Genomic DNA, 12,725 nt, shown 5'->3' on the forward strand with positions numbered 1-12,725 from the left:
ACCATCGGTTGGCCTCAATGTGATGGCCATGTGTTCTGGCAATAGCGCTGCATCGTAACTTCCACTGTAGAAGACTACGACGAAGTACAGGAAGTGGAATCTTCTCCCATTCCTCCCGGCAGGTTTTCCACAGGCCCCCGAGAGTAGTGACACGACGAGAAGAAAGTGCCCTTTTCAGTAGACCAAACCCGCAGAAATCCATGGGACTGGCATCTGGTGATTTCACTGGTATATCATGAAATGGAATAGCACGAATACCGGTGTCTGTCTCCATCTGCTTCAGAAAGTTCTGGGTAGAACGAGATGTATGTGAGGAGGCCTTATCCATATGCACAGACACTTGCTTTATGACATGCCTATACAAACGAGGCAGATCTTCTGTATAAATTGGAGTCAGTATATGTTACTGAAAGAATGCAGAGTTGATTTTACAGTTTTTAGGGACCTGACGAATTCTTAACTTGCCCTGATAAGAGTAACCGGCGACAATCATAAATCCTTTCGAGAAAGTTGCTTTGCAATGACGGATGAACGCAGGACGGCTTTTTGCATCTTGCGAAGTGTAAGTTATCGAGCGAATTTTGCCACAATCTGATAGATACACCCATGCTTCATCTAGTGTGGCCACAAACTTCCACTTTTCCCCAAATAGATGGCGTTCATAGAGGCGCCTGCTGTTGGTCTTTCTCTCACGGCGATGGGCCACACTTAGGTAATGTCCATGACTTTTAAAGACCCTCCCAAGGTTGAATTTCCCACTCAGGGCGCGGTTAACAGTTGACTGTGGTATGTGGAGTCGAGCTGCCATCACACGTTGCGGAGGGGGATTTTCTTGTAAGGCCATTCGCCGCAACTTCTGAGCTACTTGTGGAGTCACTGTGGTACACGCTCGCTTCCTCGACCCCTTCTGGTATGTCTTTTTTTTTATACTGCTTGATTATGTTCTTGATAGTCGTCGAACCCAATGCACAACCATTTTCTTTCCACTGCTTTTGAATTTTAGAAACCGAATATTTGGCGTGGAAAAGTCCAATTACGTAGCCCTTCCAAAAGCGATTCACCTTTGGAGACATGATGCACACGATACACAGTTTCGCTTGGCAGACGATAGAATGGACCTCCAGGTATAGCACACGCGTTTAACCACTTGGTTTGGTCGCTTCTGTGGTCAGGGGTACGGGTGTAAAATTGGACACATATACACGGATCGACCTTCTGTATACTGTATTGTTAATCTTTTCAAACTCCTTTTCGTTACGATAGCCATCATCCCTGGTCGCAATTAGAAAACATTAAAAGAAGAAAGTAGATGTTTAAATTTTATTACTATTATTATATATCTCTAGTTTAGCAAATTGTTAGCTTGCACGACCTCAGTATTCATGGTTTCTGGTTCTATTCTTGGCAGAAGCATGAAATTTTCTCGTATTGAACCAACATCATGAGGCAATTGGGGAGCTACCTGAATTAAGAGGTAGCAAACTCCGATCCAAAGAGCCAGAAATAATGGCCCCTGGGAACGGATGGACTGAAACTCTTCTCCCAGTTTAACGTGAGCCATCTGGTTGGTCATAGTCTTTCACGAATGTATCATCAGGAAGTTTAATTTATTACCTCCTAACAAATTTTTATCAGTATTTCATAATACTTGTGTAACCAAAGAAAACTGAAAAAGATTTTTTTTCTTATATCTTTCCTGCAATTCGCTTCAATTCTATGTACTAAAATGAAATGCTAAACTTCATACAATATAGCCCACATTTCAGCCTGTGATACCACATAATGCTTGGTGCGTGTGTGTGTGTGTGTGTGTGTGTGTGTGTGTGTGTGTGTGTGTGTGTGCATGTGTGTAAGTGTATTTCTTCATTACGGCACTTAATAGTGCTCTGCATGACATATTTCTGCGTCCGTTACTCTTTGGAAGCAGGGGTAAATGAGAGGGAACACCGGAAAACACCGTCCCCTCACTTCCAAGAAATATGTACGGGGTCCCCCAGTTCCTAAAAAAGACAGAAAAAAATACAATGGGCAAAAATATTCAGGGGGACGGCGTGACGTCATGTCCCTACCTACCGTCCCCCCTACCGTGTCAGATCCACTTTTACCCCTGGTTGGAAGTACTATATAAGTCCAGTAGTGGCTTACAACGTGAGAAGATAATTACTACAACTGAAGAATGGGTGCACGGTGGCTCAGGGTTAAAACGCTTTATTTATGGTACGAGGCATCCCTGATCCGATATCAAACTATACGAATCTGTGGTGAACAACATCGTGTTCGTAGCTTTTCTCTGAGTTTCCACATTCTCATTCCATAAATATTTTTATTATCATATACTTCATTAATCATTCATTTCATTTAACTTACAGGATGTATAATCGTAGCTTTAAAATTGAAAGATTTAATTTACAATTGAAGAAATATTTCGGTTTTACAACTTACTTAAAGAAGTTTTCTGTATTATGGATATTTTCTATTTCCTTTTAATTGTTAAAATTATCATGAAATTTTTGGAGATGAACAAAACTAATTTAAACATCTTTTAAAATGACACGCGGTCTTGCATTGACAGTTGATTCTCAACACCCATTACCTTCGTCATAAGAAGTATTCCTGAACCCAAACAACAGCTATCAATATTTAAGACCAAAATAATAATAATAATAATAATAAAAACACACACACAACAGTGCTATGAATACGAACTACATAAGAACTGGCTTGTAGTAGTATCGAAATACAAGGAGAAACTGCAAATATTATTACCCTGTTTAGTGTTAATTCATAATAAAGCAATAATCAGATGTTTACGATGTAAAAAGCTCATAGAATCAAATTCTTGGAAAATGATAGGCGAGTGTTAAATGAAAGTAGTCGAGTTATTTTCTGAAATAACTTCTATGGATACAGAATAGCTCTGAAACTACCATTTACACTTTTATTTTAAAGACATTCACTGTTATTAGCCGCGAGACTTTTTGATGCATAAATTTCTCATACTAGCTTGATGATATCTCCATTCCAGCTCCTGATTGGTTAAACTCAGTCACTATAAGTAAAGTCTACTGCATTTTCAAATCTCGCTTCCCGCTTTTAACGATGCTACTGATTTTAAACTCAACATGCGTCAACCCAATTGAAATTCACCATCAATTGACGAAAGTGTATAGTGAATCATGGATGGATGAAAAAAACGTCCACAAGTGGTGCAGGGAATTAGCAGCTGGTCGTACTGAAATTCACGATAAAGAAAGGAGCGGGAGACCGTGAATTTCCGACAAGGCAATAGCGAAGGTTGAACAACCAGTGATTAGCACTTGTTTTCTAAGTTGAAAGAACATTTGGCTGGAAGTTGCTTCAGCAATGACGGTGAGGTGAAAGGTGAGGCTCAACGTTTTCTCAAACACGGCGGCGAGCTGGTATGACATGTGCATACAAAACCTTTCACAGTGCCTACAAAAATGCATCGACCGAAATGGCAATTATCTAGAAAAATACATAAATGTAGAACCTTTAAAATGATACAAACAATATTGAAAATAAACATTTTCTTGTATTTCTAAAAACACAAAGAGACCTTACTTTTCGAATTATCTTCGTAAATGTTATATTGGTCCAAATGTAATACGATTAGTTTAATTTAAAAGAGTTTCTGTAAAACTATTGACCCCCTACTCGTATTATAGTCGTAAAATAGCTCTTTACACTTGAAAAAAGTATTTTCATACCACACAGGACTATACCATCTGTATCACGCTCCCTGCTGTTCGATGGAGGGAGGGTTCACTTCAAGGTAAAACTTTCTTACTTCAAATAATACTATACGAACATGAATGTATAAATGAAGCATGGAATAGTTACACCACGTCCGAAAAGCAATACGAGAGCACACAAATCTCTTACATAAAACAAAAAAATTATTTGGGTCGATTTCAGTAATATGTCTACGATAAAGGTACCCAGAAATACTTTTTTGACTCTTTAAACAGTGTCAAATATTGTCCCTTTAATTTAACTTGTAAAACATGGAATCGTTCCAAAAGAATTTTAAAAAAATTCTAAATGCTGCTGCTGCCTCATCATCGGAGCAAATATATTTTCGTAAGATGAAGCATAAATGTTATTTGCCCTTACTTCATTAAAACGTTAAATGGAGCTCCTGGAAAGAATAATAATGCTTATTAAGTTCTAAAATTCTCGGGAACCTCAAATTTCATATTTTATATTTTCAATAGGGGTCTAACTTCTTATTTTGCTAGAGGGCATCAAATAACAATATTTTTTACCCAGGAAAGTGTCCATTACGGCACTGGATCTAATTAAAGGATTTCTCGAAAGAAAGTTTGGAAAATAATGTTAACAGAACTGAGCACAAAAACCACGATGTTTACTTTGCTACTACTATAAATATGACGCATGTAAAGTACTGAATTTGAATTTGCAGTTTAAATATACGCATATTTATTGACACGTATTTTGTCTGTCAGATCAGGACAAGATATCAATTTCACAATTCATTTTGTTTTAATATCCCCAGAGATCAGTATTAGACAGAATAAACTGGAACAATTTCCTGTACTATTTCCCTACAGAAAGAAACCTAACAAGTGAAGAAGCGTGATGAAAATTTTGATTTAACATGTTGTGTTCCTCTTTCCTTCAATTCCTGATTGGTAAATTCATATCCGCTTTGACTCCGCCCAAGTTTTCTTGTAAATAGTTACCTTCATTTGTTATATTATAATCTACGCCCACGTGCATTCAATTATCCAAATAGCCACAACCAGTCTAATGACACACGAGATTATGGCATAATTTACGGTTGTTACGCTACCAAGTGCTCAACTGTTTCCTTGTTAACGAATGCACTTCCTTCCGTAAAACACGTGATGGTTCAATAATTTTCCTCTTAAAATTCCAAGTACTGCATTTAGACCCAAATACATGTATTCTATTATTAAAATCTCCAATTTTTGCAAAATACACAAGAATTATTTATGAAGACGTTTTATAGGGGAAACAATTTACAGTGAGCTATGGAAGTACTTCTATCTATCTTTTGTATATATTCATTTATACATACATTTCTAGAGATTTATGGCCTTAAGTCCGTCAAGTATAAAGGATGACATACCTCGGCGAGTACACTATCCGGGGAAGACAAAGAATACAAAAAATGGGGAAGGAAGAAAGCAGCCTGGAACCTGTGTGTTAGGTACCATCCTGGCATTTTCCTGATGCGAATAAGGAAAATCCAGGAAAACCTCATTCAGAATGACTGGCTTATAAAAGCTGTTACACCTTTTCGAGCGAGTGTTCGCATCGGGAATTGAACCCGGGACCGCTAGCATCAAAGATGAGATGGTTAGTGATTACGGTTCGTGGGGCCACAACAGTGAACTATGGAAATAAATATTGTAATGAAATGAATCAGGACCTATATTTAGATGTAACATTTCATCCCGAGCATGATAGAACTACAGGGAAATCTTTAGTCAGGATTAAGGTTACCCATGAGACGAGATAGAGTTCTTCTAATAGAAATAGATACTTTGCGAGACGAGATATCATTTTCGCAACATCTTTCCAAGACGAGACAGCCTCAACTCTTGTTTCATAGGCAACTTTAGTCAGGATGGCTGACCATGAGATTTGAACTCGGGATCTTTTAATTGTAAAGCAAGAACAAAGAACCCTAAGGATTCACTTATATGTGACTGCCCATCCCAAATATGCTTATAGAGTAATCTGGCTACAGTTTCGGCGACATATACAAAATTATAAAAAGCCCTCCCTGTTGGACTAGTGGCTAGCGCATATACCTTTGGTGCACGTGGTTCCGCCTTTGATTCCCGGTGGTAAAGTATAAAATATTTAATTTCACAATTTTTCACTTTTATTCATCATCCGTCTCCTTCAACCTAGAAAGCATAACCGTGGATGTTAAACTAAAAAGCTTTATTTCATTTACCAAGTTATAAAAGGTGTTTCAGTGCGTTGAACGCGCTTTTCAAATAGCTGTGTTATTGTAATGAATCACAGTTAGATGTGCCAGATCTTTAGGTGACACCTGGAATGTCCGGGTTCGAAATACGAATACTTGCTATTGATCTACGGACTAACGATCCAAATAGGGTTATCGCCTTTCTAAAACAAGCTATAGAGATACTTTATACAGTTATTAGATTAGAAATGCATCCTACCCATTTCTCACCACATGAGCTCTTTCCAGGAATCGAACCCAGGTCTCTCACGTACTATAACTGCTTAGCAACAAGGGAACTCACGAACTCTGTGGAAATAATTACTCTAGGTACCTGCAAGAAACAAAAAAATCGTACCCGTTCAATAGTAATCGTGCAGTATAATGAACAGGCAGAATATACAACATAATATAATATACTTACAACATAATATTATGTCTCACTGCGTAATCCTAACAAAGCAGTGTTACATATAAGAATACACTCCACTAACCAAAATCATTATAACCATCTGATATTTCTTAAACGAAGACATTGGACTTATTTAGAGTCACGGGGCAGAGCAGAACCGCTCGCCAAACAGTGACAGAGATATCACTCGATCAGTGTGCCACTTGCGCGTAGAATGGGGAAGACAGGAGATATATTAGAGGTTGATAGGGGCCAAATTGTGATGGCCAGAGGGCTATTAAGGAGCATCTAGGAAACAGCGCGATCTGTCAGGTGTTCTCGAGCTGCTGTGATCGATGTTTCCCAAAGGTGGGAAAAGGATGCTAAAACCATCACCAAATAAAAACGCGAGGAAGCGGCTACACCTCATTAAGACGTCGAACATAGTAGTCTGTAAAACACACAAGGGCACACACTTTGGCACAGTGAACAAGGAACTTTAAACAGTGGACAAAGCACAACTGTGTCTGAACGTATACTGTTAGATATGAGCCTCCGTAGTCGATGTTGCACACGTGTACGATGTTAGCCGCACGACATCGTCGATTACGACTAGAGCGGGCACATGCTATCGTCATTGGACTGGAGATCACTGGCACAATATTGCATGGTCGAATGAATCACGATGCTCCCTTCATCCCATTGATAGGTGGGATGTGTTGTTTTTCATGGAAGCAGCTGCTCGAGACGTACACAGTAGGATAATGACAAGCCGGTTGTGGCTTTATTATGATTTCGGGAACATTTACATGGTCATCCAAGGATACAGTAATGCAATTGAGGACATCATGACGGTTTCTAGCTATTGGCAGGCATGCCCATTCATGTTGGTAGTTTTCAGCTGGCAATGACATCTTCCAACACGATCATACTCCTTGTCACAAGACTAACGTTGTACTGCAGTTGTTCGAGGAGCACAGTGGTGAACTTCAATTACTGCAATGGTCCCCAACCTCACGCAATCCTAACCTAATTGGACACTTTTAGGATGTCACTAAACTTCAGATTCGAGCTTACCGCCCACCTTAGTGGAATTTACTGGAATTAAGTTGTGCGGATGTGGTACTACATACTTCCAGTCACCTACGAAGACTTCATTGCTTCCATGTCAGATCACATTGCTGCTTTCCTGCGAACCAAAGGTGGACATACCAGATATTAGGTACATGGCCGTAATGATTTAGTTGGTAAGTGTATAATTAATTAGCATAAAACTTACACAGTGCATGGTACAGTCCGGAGCAAAAAAACTGCAACATGAGCATGTAAGTTTATTGTGAAACGATGAAGTTTTTGTTACAAAATAAATGTGCAGGGGAGGACGCCAAGGTCTCTCCTGGTGTGATTTGTGCCACTTAGAGGTTATGCTGGTTCCCTGCGCTGTTAGGCGTAGTTTCACTATAAACTTACATACTCATGTTGCAGTTTTTTTGCTGCGGACTGTACATTGTAGTGGCAAAAACTCTACGTTGATGCAAACAGTTACGGTATAAGGCGTCAAGTCTCATTTCCTTATTGCCGCACTGTGTATCACATTTCTTTCACCTTCGCAAGAATGTTAAAAGGATATTATATAGTAGCATGTATTTTCACACTATTAATGTACTTAATGCATTATTTTTCAGAGTTGGTGACGTAGTAAGCTTAATCTCGATCTTACGCAGTCCACCGGCATATACCTTAGAGGGCAATCCAGTGTTTCAGGCGGTGAAGAATTTCAGGAAGTCAATCACCCGTTTCGCTCTTGTTGAAGGCAGTACGCTGTGTGCACCTCAATTAATGGGACAAATATTGATCTGGACACGAAGCAGCAATTGGAAGTTACTGTCTGACTTTGGTACGAATGATTCCATCTTCATGTCATATATAAATATAATGAAAATAAATCTATATTATTTTTTTTAAATATAACGCAATGAAAGAGCTTCGAAAATACATTTAATTAATTTGCTCATAACTGGTAGGCCTAAAATAAAGAGTCACACCATAGATAACCCAATGTCCGAGGTGGAAGTAAGGGTCAACACTACCACGATTTCTACACTTAATGTGGTAGTATAGCCAGCATCCCGCCCCAACCATCTCCAGGCTGCCCCAGGTATACTTTTAGAGAGGCTAGGTGAACCTCTGAGCCACATTAGATCAAGGGTAAATAAAACGAGAAAAATATCTTAGAAAGTTCGAACCCATGTCGTTTGATTGGTAGGTAGATACCTTATTAACTACTCCTTCTGGCTCTTCAATCACGACTAAGAAGAGAATAAAGTTATGAAGAAATTGTTATTATATCAAGTTTCTCGTGGCTATTGTACGAATACTGCTGTTATTTTAGAAATGATAATTCTGTGATCACACTTCAAGGTTTGCGATTCGTTCGTTCGTTTAGAATGTTTGGCTGTGACCAAGGAGCGAAGTCAAATAGGTTCTGGATTGAGTCCAATTTCAATATTTTGACCAATGTATATTCTTTCGGTAGAAAAAAGATATACCAAAATATTCAATTTTCTGTTCGATTACATTTTGACAATAATCCGGTGGTGCTGCAAACAATGAAGGAACTAAATTATACAGTAGGATGTGTGGTCAGCATATTGATTTTCATTACCGCTGTTTCTGGTTTTCCAGAGCGAGTGCGATACTTCTTAATTGAAGCACTTTGCTAATTTTCTCATGATAGTGAATCAGTACCGAAAAGTTTCTGATCTCTTTGGGATAGGAGATAAACCCGCGACCATGCGTACCGAAAATAAATGTGCTATTTATCCGGCTGCATGGAAATACAATTGATGTTTGGAATTTTAAGAGCAGTATTCTGTTTTAAGAAAACTAAAATATGAAATCATGGAACTGTGTGTCTTATTCTAGATTTAAGCACTAAAGTGATCATTTAATACAGCTGGCTGATGTGTAATATAGAAGCGCGGTTTTACACTCTGAGAAAAGCTGAGAGAAGTGAGGAAAGGAAAGGGTTGATGACGTAGGAGAATAAGTGTTGGTAGTATACGCATAGTTATAGATCCACCAGTATTTTTTATTACTTATTATTAATCTTTATAACAATCTTGCCTATTATAATTTTTAAACAAAATGTAAACATGCAACTACAAATTGTTTGTTAATAATATAATATGTATACATTTTTAAAACTATTAATTAGTTATTTTAATTTGTGGTTATTGTGGATCTTTGCAATAATTTTGGATTCTCTATCTTTCGATTGATTTTTGATTATCTCTTGATTGATTTCGGTTTTACTCCTGATTTATTTTTTATTTTTCACTTGATTGATTTTGGCTTCTCTTTGAATAATTTGGTTTCTATCTTGATTATTTTTGAATTCTTTATTGATTTATTTTCGATTCTCGCTTTCTTGATTTTGGATTCTCTCTTCCTTGATTATGAATCTCTCTTTCTTGATTTTGGATTCTCTTTTGATTGATTTTGGTTCCTCTTTGATTAATTTGGTTTCCCTTTTGATTGATTTTGGTTTCTCCTTAGATTGTTTTTGGATTTTCTCTTGATTACATTTTGGTTTCTTACTTTATTGTGGATTTAATCGAGTTGGTGAGAGATTTGTAGTGTAGTGTAATTGTATTCTTTTAAAATTTATTTGCGATCTCCTTACTTATCTTTTAACTCTATTTGTACTTGCACTTCGTTATTATTAAGACTTATATAAAATAAACATAAATGATCATCGAATAGTAATGTCGTATGTAAACTGCATTTGAAAATCAGTAATCTTGTACGGTGACAGGAGCGTCTGTAAAAGGGAATATTACGACAATGATGAAGTGAGAAAAGTATCTCTAAAGGAACATGATGTCTAGGGGATAGAGGAATAAAAAAAGAAGACAAGTGAAGAACAATATGACAATGTAACGTCTAAACCAGTATATGTGGAGCTTTGTAAAAACAAATACAGAATGTATTACAGAAATAAAAGAAAATTCAACAGCAACCTCGCAAGAAAAGCAATTGAAGACAATGCAATCCTTAAGGAGGGAATGCGAATATATTATGTAATTGAGTGAAATTCATATTTATGAGGAAGATTCTTTTGTTTAGCTAATTTAGTATATTCGTGTTGGGAATAAAACCAATAAACAGATATTCATTCAAAATATATGTATTAAACTTTTTCGAGATTGAAATTTTAAGATTTGAAAACCACAGGGGGAAGTCAAGAAATGGTCGAAAATGAGTTAACAGCAGAATTATATAGCCTGAAAAGTGTAGTTTGCATGGACTAAATCCAAAAATGTAACAGTGGTTTAAAGCCCCGTTTCCAAACCAGAATAGTGGTGTGTGTATTGCCTGTACTGTTCGGCCTGTTTTCTAAATCTATGTATTTTACCAAAGAACAATATATATACGCGACAGGAGAGAGGCTATGCAATAGGGTGGAGCGTTTTGCACTTTTGTTGGAAATTCAATGACGGCTAGTGCTGTTAGTGGCACCGACCTTACTGATTTTTTTGTTTGCTTTTTTGCTTCTTTGGACAAACCCTTACCTTGCTCCAACGGACTTAAAGTTTTTAAGTATTTGGTTAGGCAACACGCACAACCCAATGACAGAAAAGCTACTTGTGATCGTTTTTAGAGTTACCTGATGGCTATAATACAATTATTTTATTACAAAAAACTTGTAGCAATGCCAGTGAATAATTTTAAAATGTTTATGAGTCAAAGTACAGCCATATTAGCTCAGTTGTTGGAATTAATGTCCAAATTTTGTTTGGAATGCCACGTTAACGATGATTATAGGCATAGCTCTTGATATAACACGATTTGTTTTTGGCAACTCTTCGCTTGTTATGTACACCGACAGCAAATGCCATCTAGCGGCAGGCTACACAACTTCGTGGTTGCTTACTTTGACCACGCTCTTCGAGCGTCGTCGCAACGTCCGGCTCCGTCCAGAAGATTCGCGCACCTCCCGTTCGCCTCGTTGGCTCCAGAACCTACCCCTACGTTTCTAGAATATTCTCGCTCGAAGTTCGGCGGTGGTATAAATATTGCATACTTCGGCCAACCAATCCAACAGGCCAGTTTATTGCCGCTTAAGCTTTAACGGTTTTATTTCGCTACTGTTTCTGTTAAGACACATCAGAAAATGAAAATGAAATCTTTGAGTTTTATGTCCCACGGTTATGCCGGTTAGGCTAAAGGAGACGGTGATTATGAGAAATGAATGAAATGGTGGAATGAAGAAAGTGGGAGGAAACGGGAGAACTCCGAGAAAACCCACGAACACGGTGTTTGTCCATCACAAAGTTCACTTGGCGGGAGCAGGGTTTGAACCCGGGACCCCATGCACCAGAGGTGAACGCTCTACCACTGAGACACCGCGGCCCTAAGACACACTAGAGTTTGTGCATTGTACCTAAAGTAACAGTCTTCTTAGTGCGATACAATTCAGAAACATTTTGTATACTTTGGTTTCCAAGTTCGGAAGAAATGGAAATGAAGAAGAAAAAGCCTCATAGCATACCAACGCTTGAAAGTGTGAAACGAGGCTTATTTGGCGCTCCAAGTTAAATCATTGAAGTGCAGTTACCCACGTATGCTGACGTTATGCGACATTATTATTGGTTTCGAAGTGGTTTAAGTGGTGACGAAAGTGTAACTAAATTACCAGTGACTGACATTTGTAAACTAGTTGGAGAAAGAGTTTTACATATTTGGCGTAAAGCAAGCATTCCTGTGGTTTCAGAAAAGAGAGTTTTTTACATGCTGAAAACATTTTATAATAAGTGTCACACCAAGGAGAAACATTTCAGTCGACAAGGACAAGAAGCAACATTTCGTGCAGGTTTTGTTGCACACACGGAAAAGTCTCTTTTTGATGTTGCGTCTTGCAAATGTAAAACCGCCGAAGATTGCAACTGTGAGAGGACACGCAAGATTCCAAAACGAGAAGTCAAGTTTCTTTTGGACCAGAGAACACCACGGAAATGAGTGTTAGTAATATTGACGTCCGAACAAGCAAATCTCTCTCAAAGATGTTTTTCCGTAAAGTGAGCAGATTTAAGTGGCAGACAACCAAGAAAGACACTGGAAGTGTTGAAGCAAGTCCATCAACTAGTGGGATTAGGGATGAAGACGAAAGGTTACAGAAAAGCATATCACAGTTCTATCGGAGCCCGGTTGAGAATGCTTGGGTCATGCCACACCTAAGTCAGGCACTGGCAAGAATATTGTCGACTCGATTTTGGAGCTTTTAGAGAAGAACCAGTACGACGTGTCAAGTCTTGAGGCAGTCGGCAGCGATAGGATAACGGCGTTGGG

The 12,725-nt window shown here is 38.2% G+C and overlaps 1 protein-coding gene across 1 annotated transcript in view; it reads left to right on the forward strand.

Moving 5' to 3' along the window:
* LOC145664134 (uncharacterized) overlaps window positions 1-12,725 on the forward strand; it is a 38,752-nt gene that overhangs the window by 10,317 nt on the left and 15,710 nt on the right. Inside the window, exon 3 of the mRNA XM_081730527.1 lies at window positions 8,060-8,271. Coding sequence (XP_081586653.1) covers window positions 8,060-8,271 — 212 coding nt within the window. The remainder of the gene's footprint in view (window positions 1-8,059; window positions 8,272-12,725) is intronic.

Source organism: Thermobia domestica, chromosome 11, assembly GCF_964235325.1.
Source record: "Thermobia domestica chromosome 11, izTheDome1.hap1.1, whole genome shotgun sequence".
NCBI lineage: Eukaryota > Metazoa > Arthropoda > Insecta > Zygentoma > Lepismatidae > Thermobia > Thermobia domestica.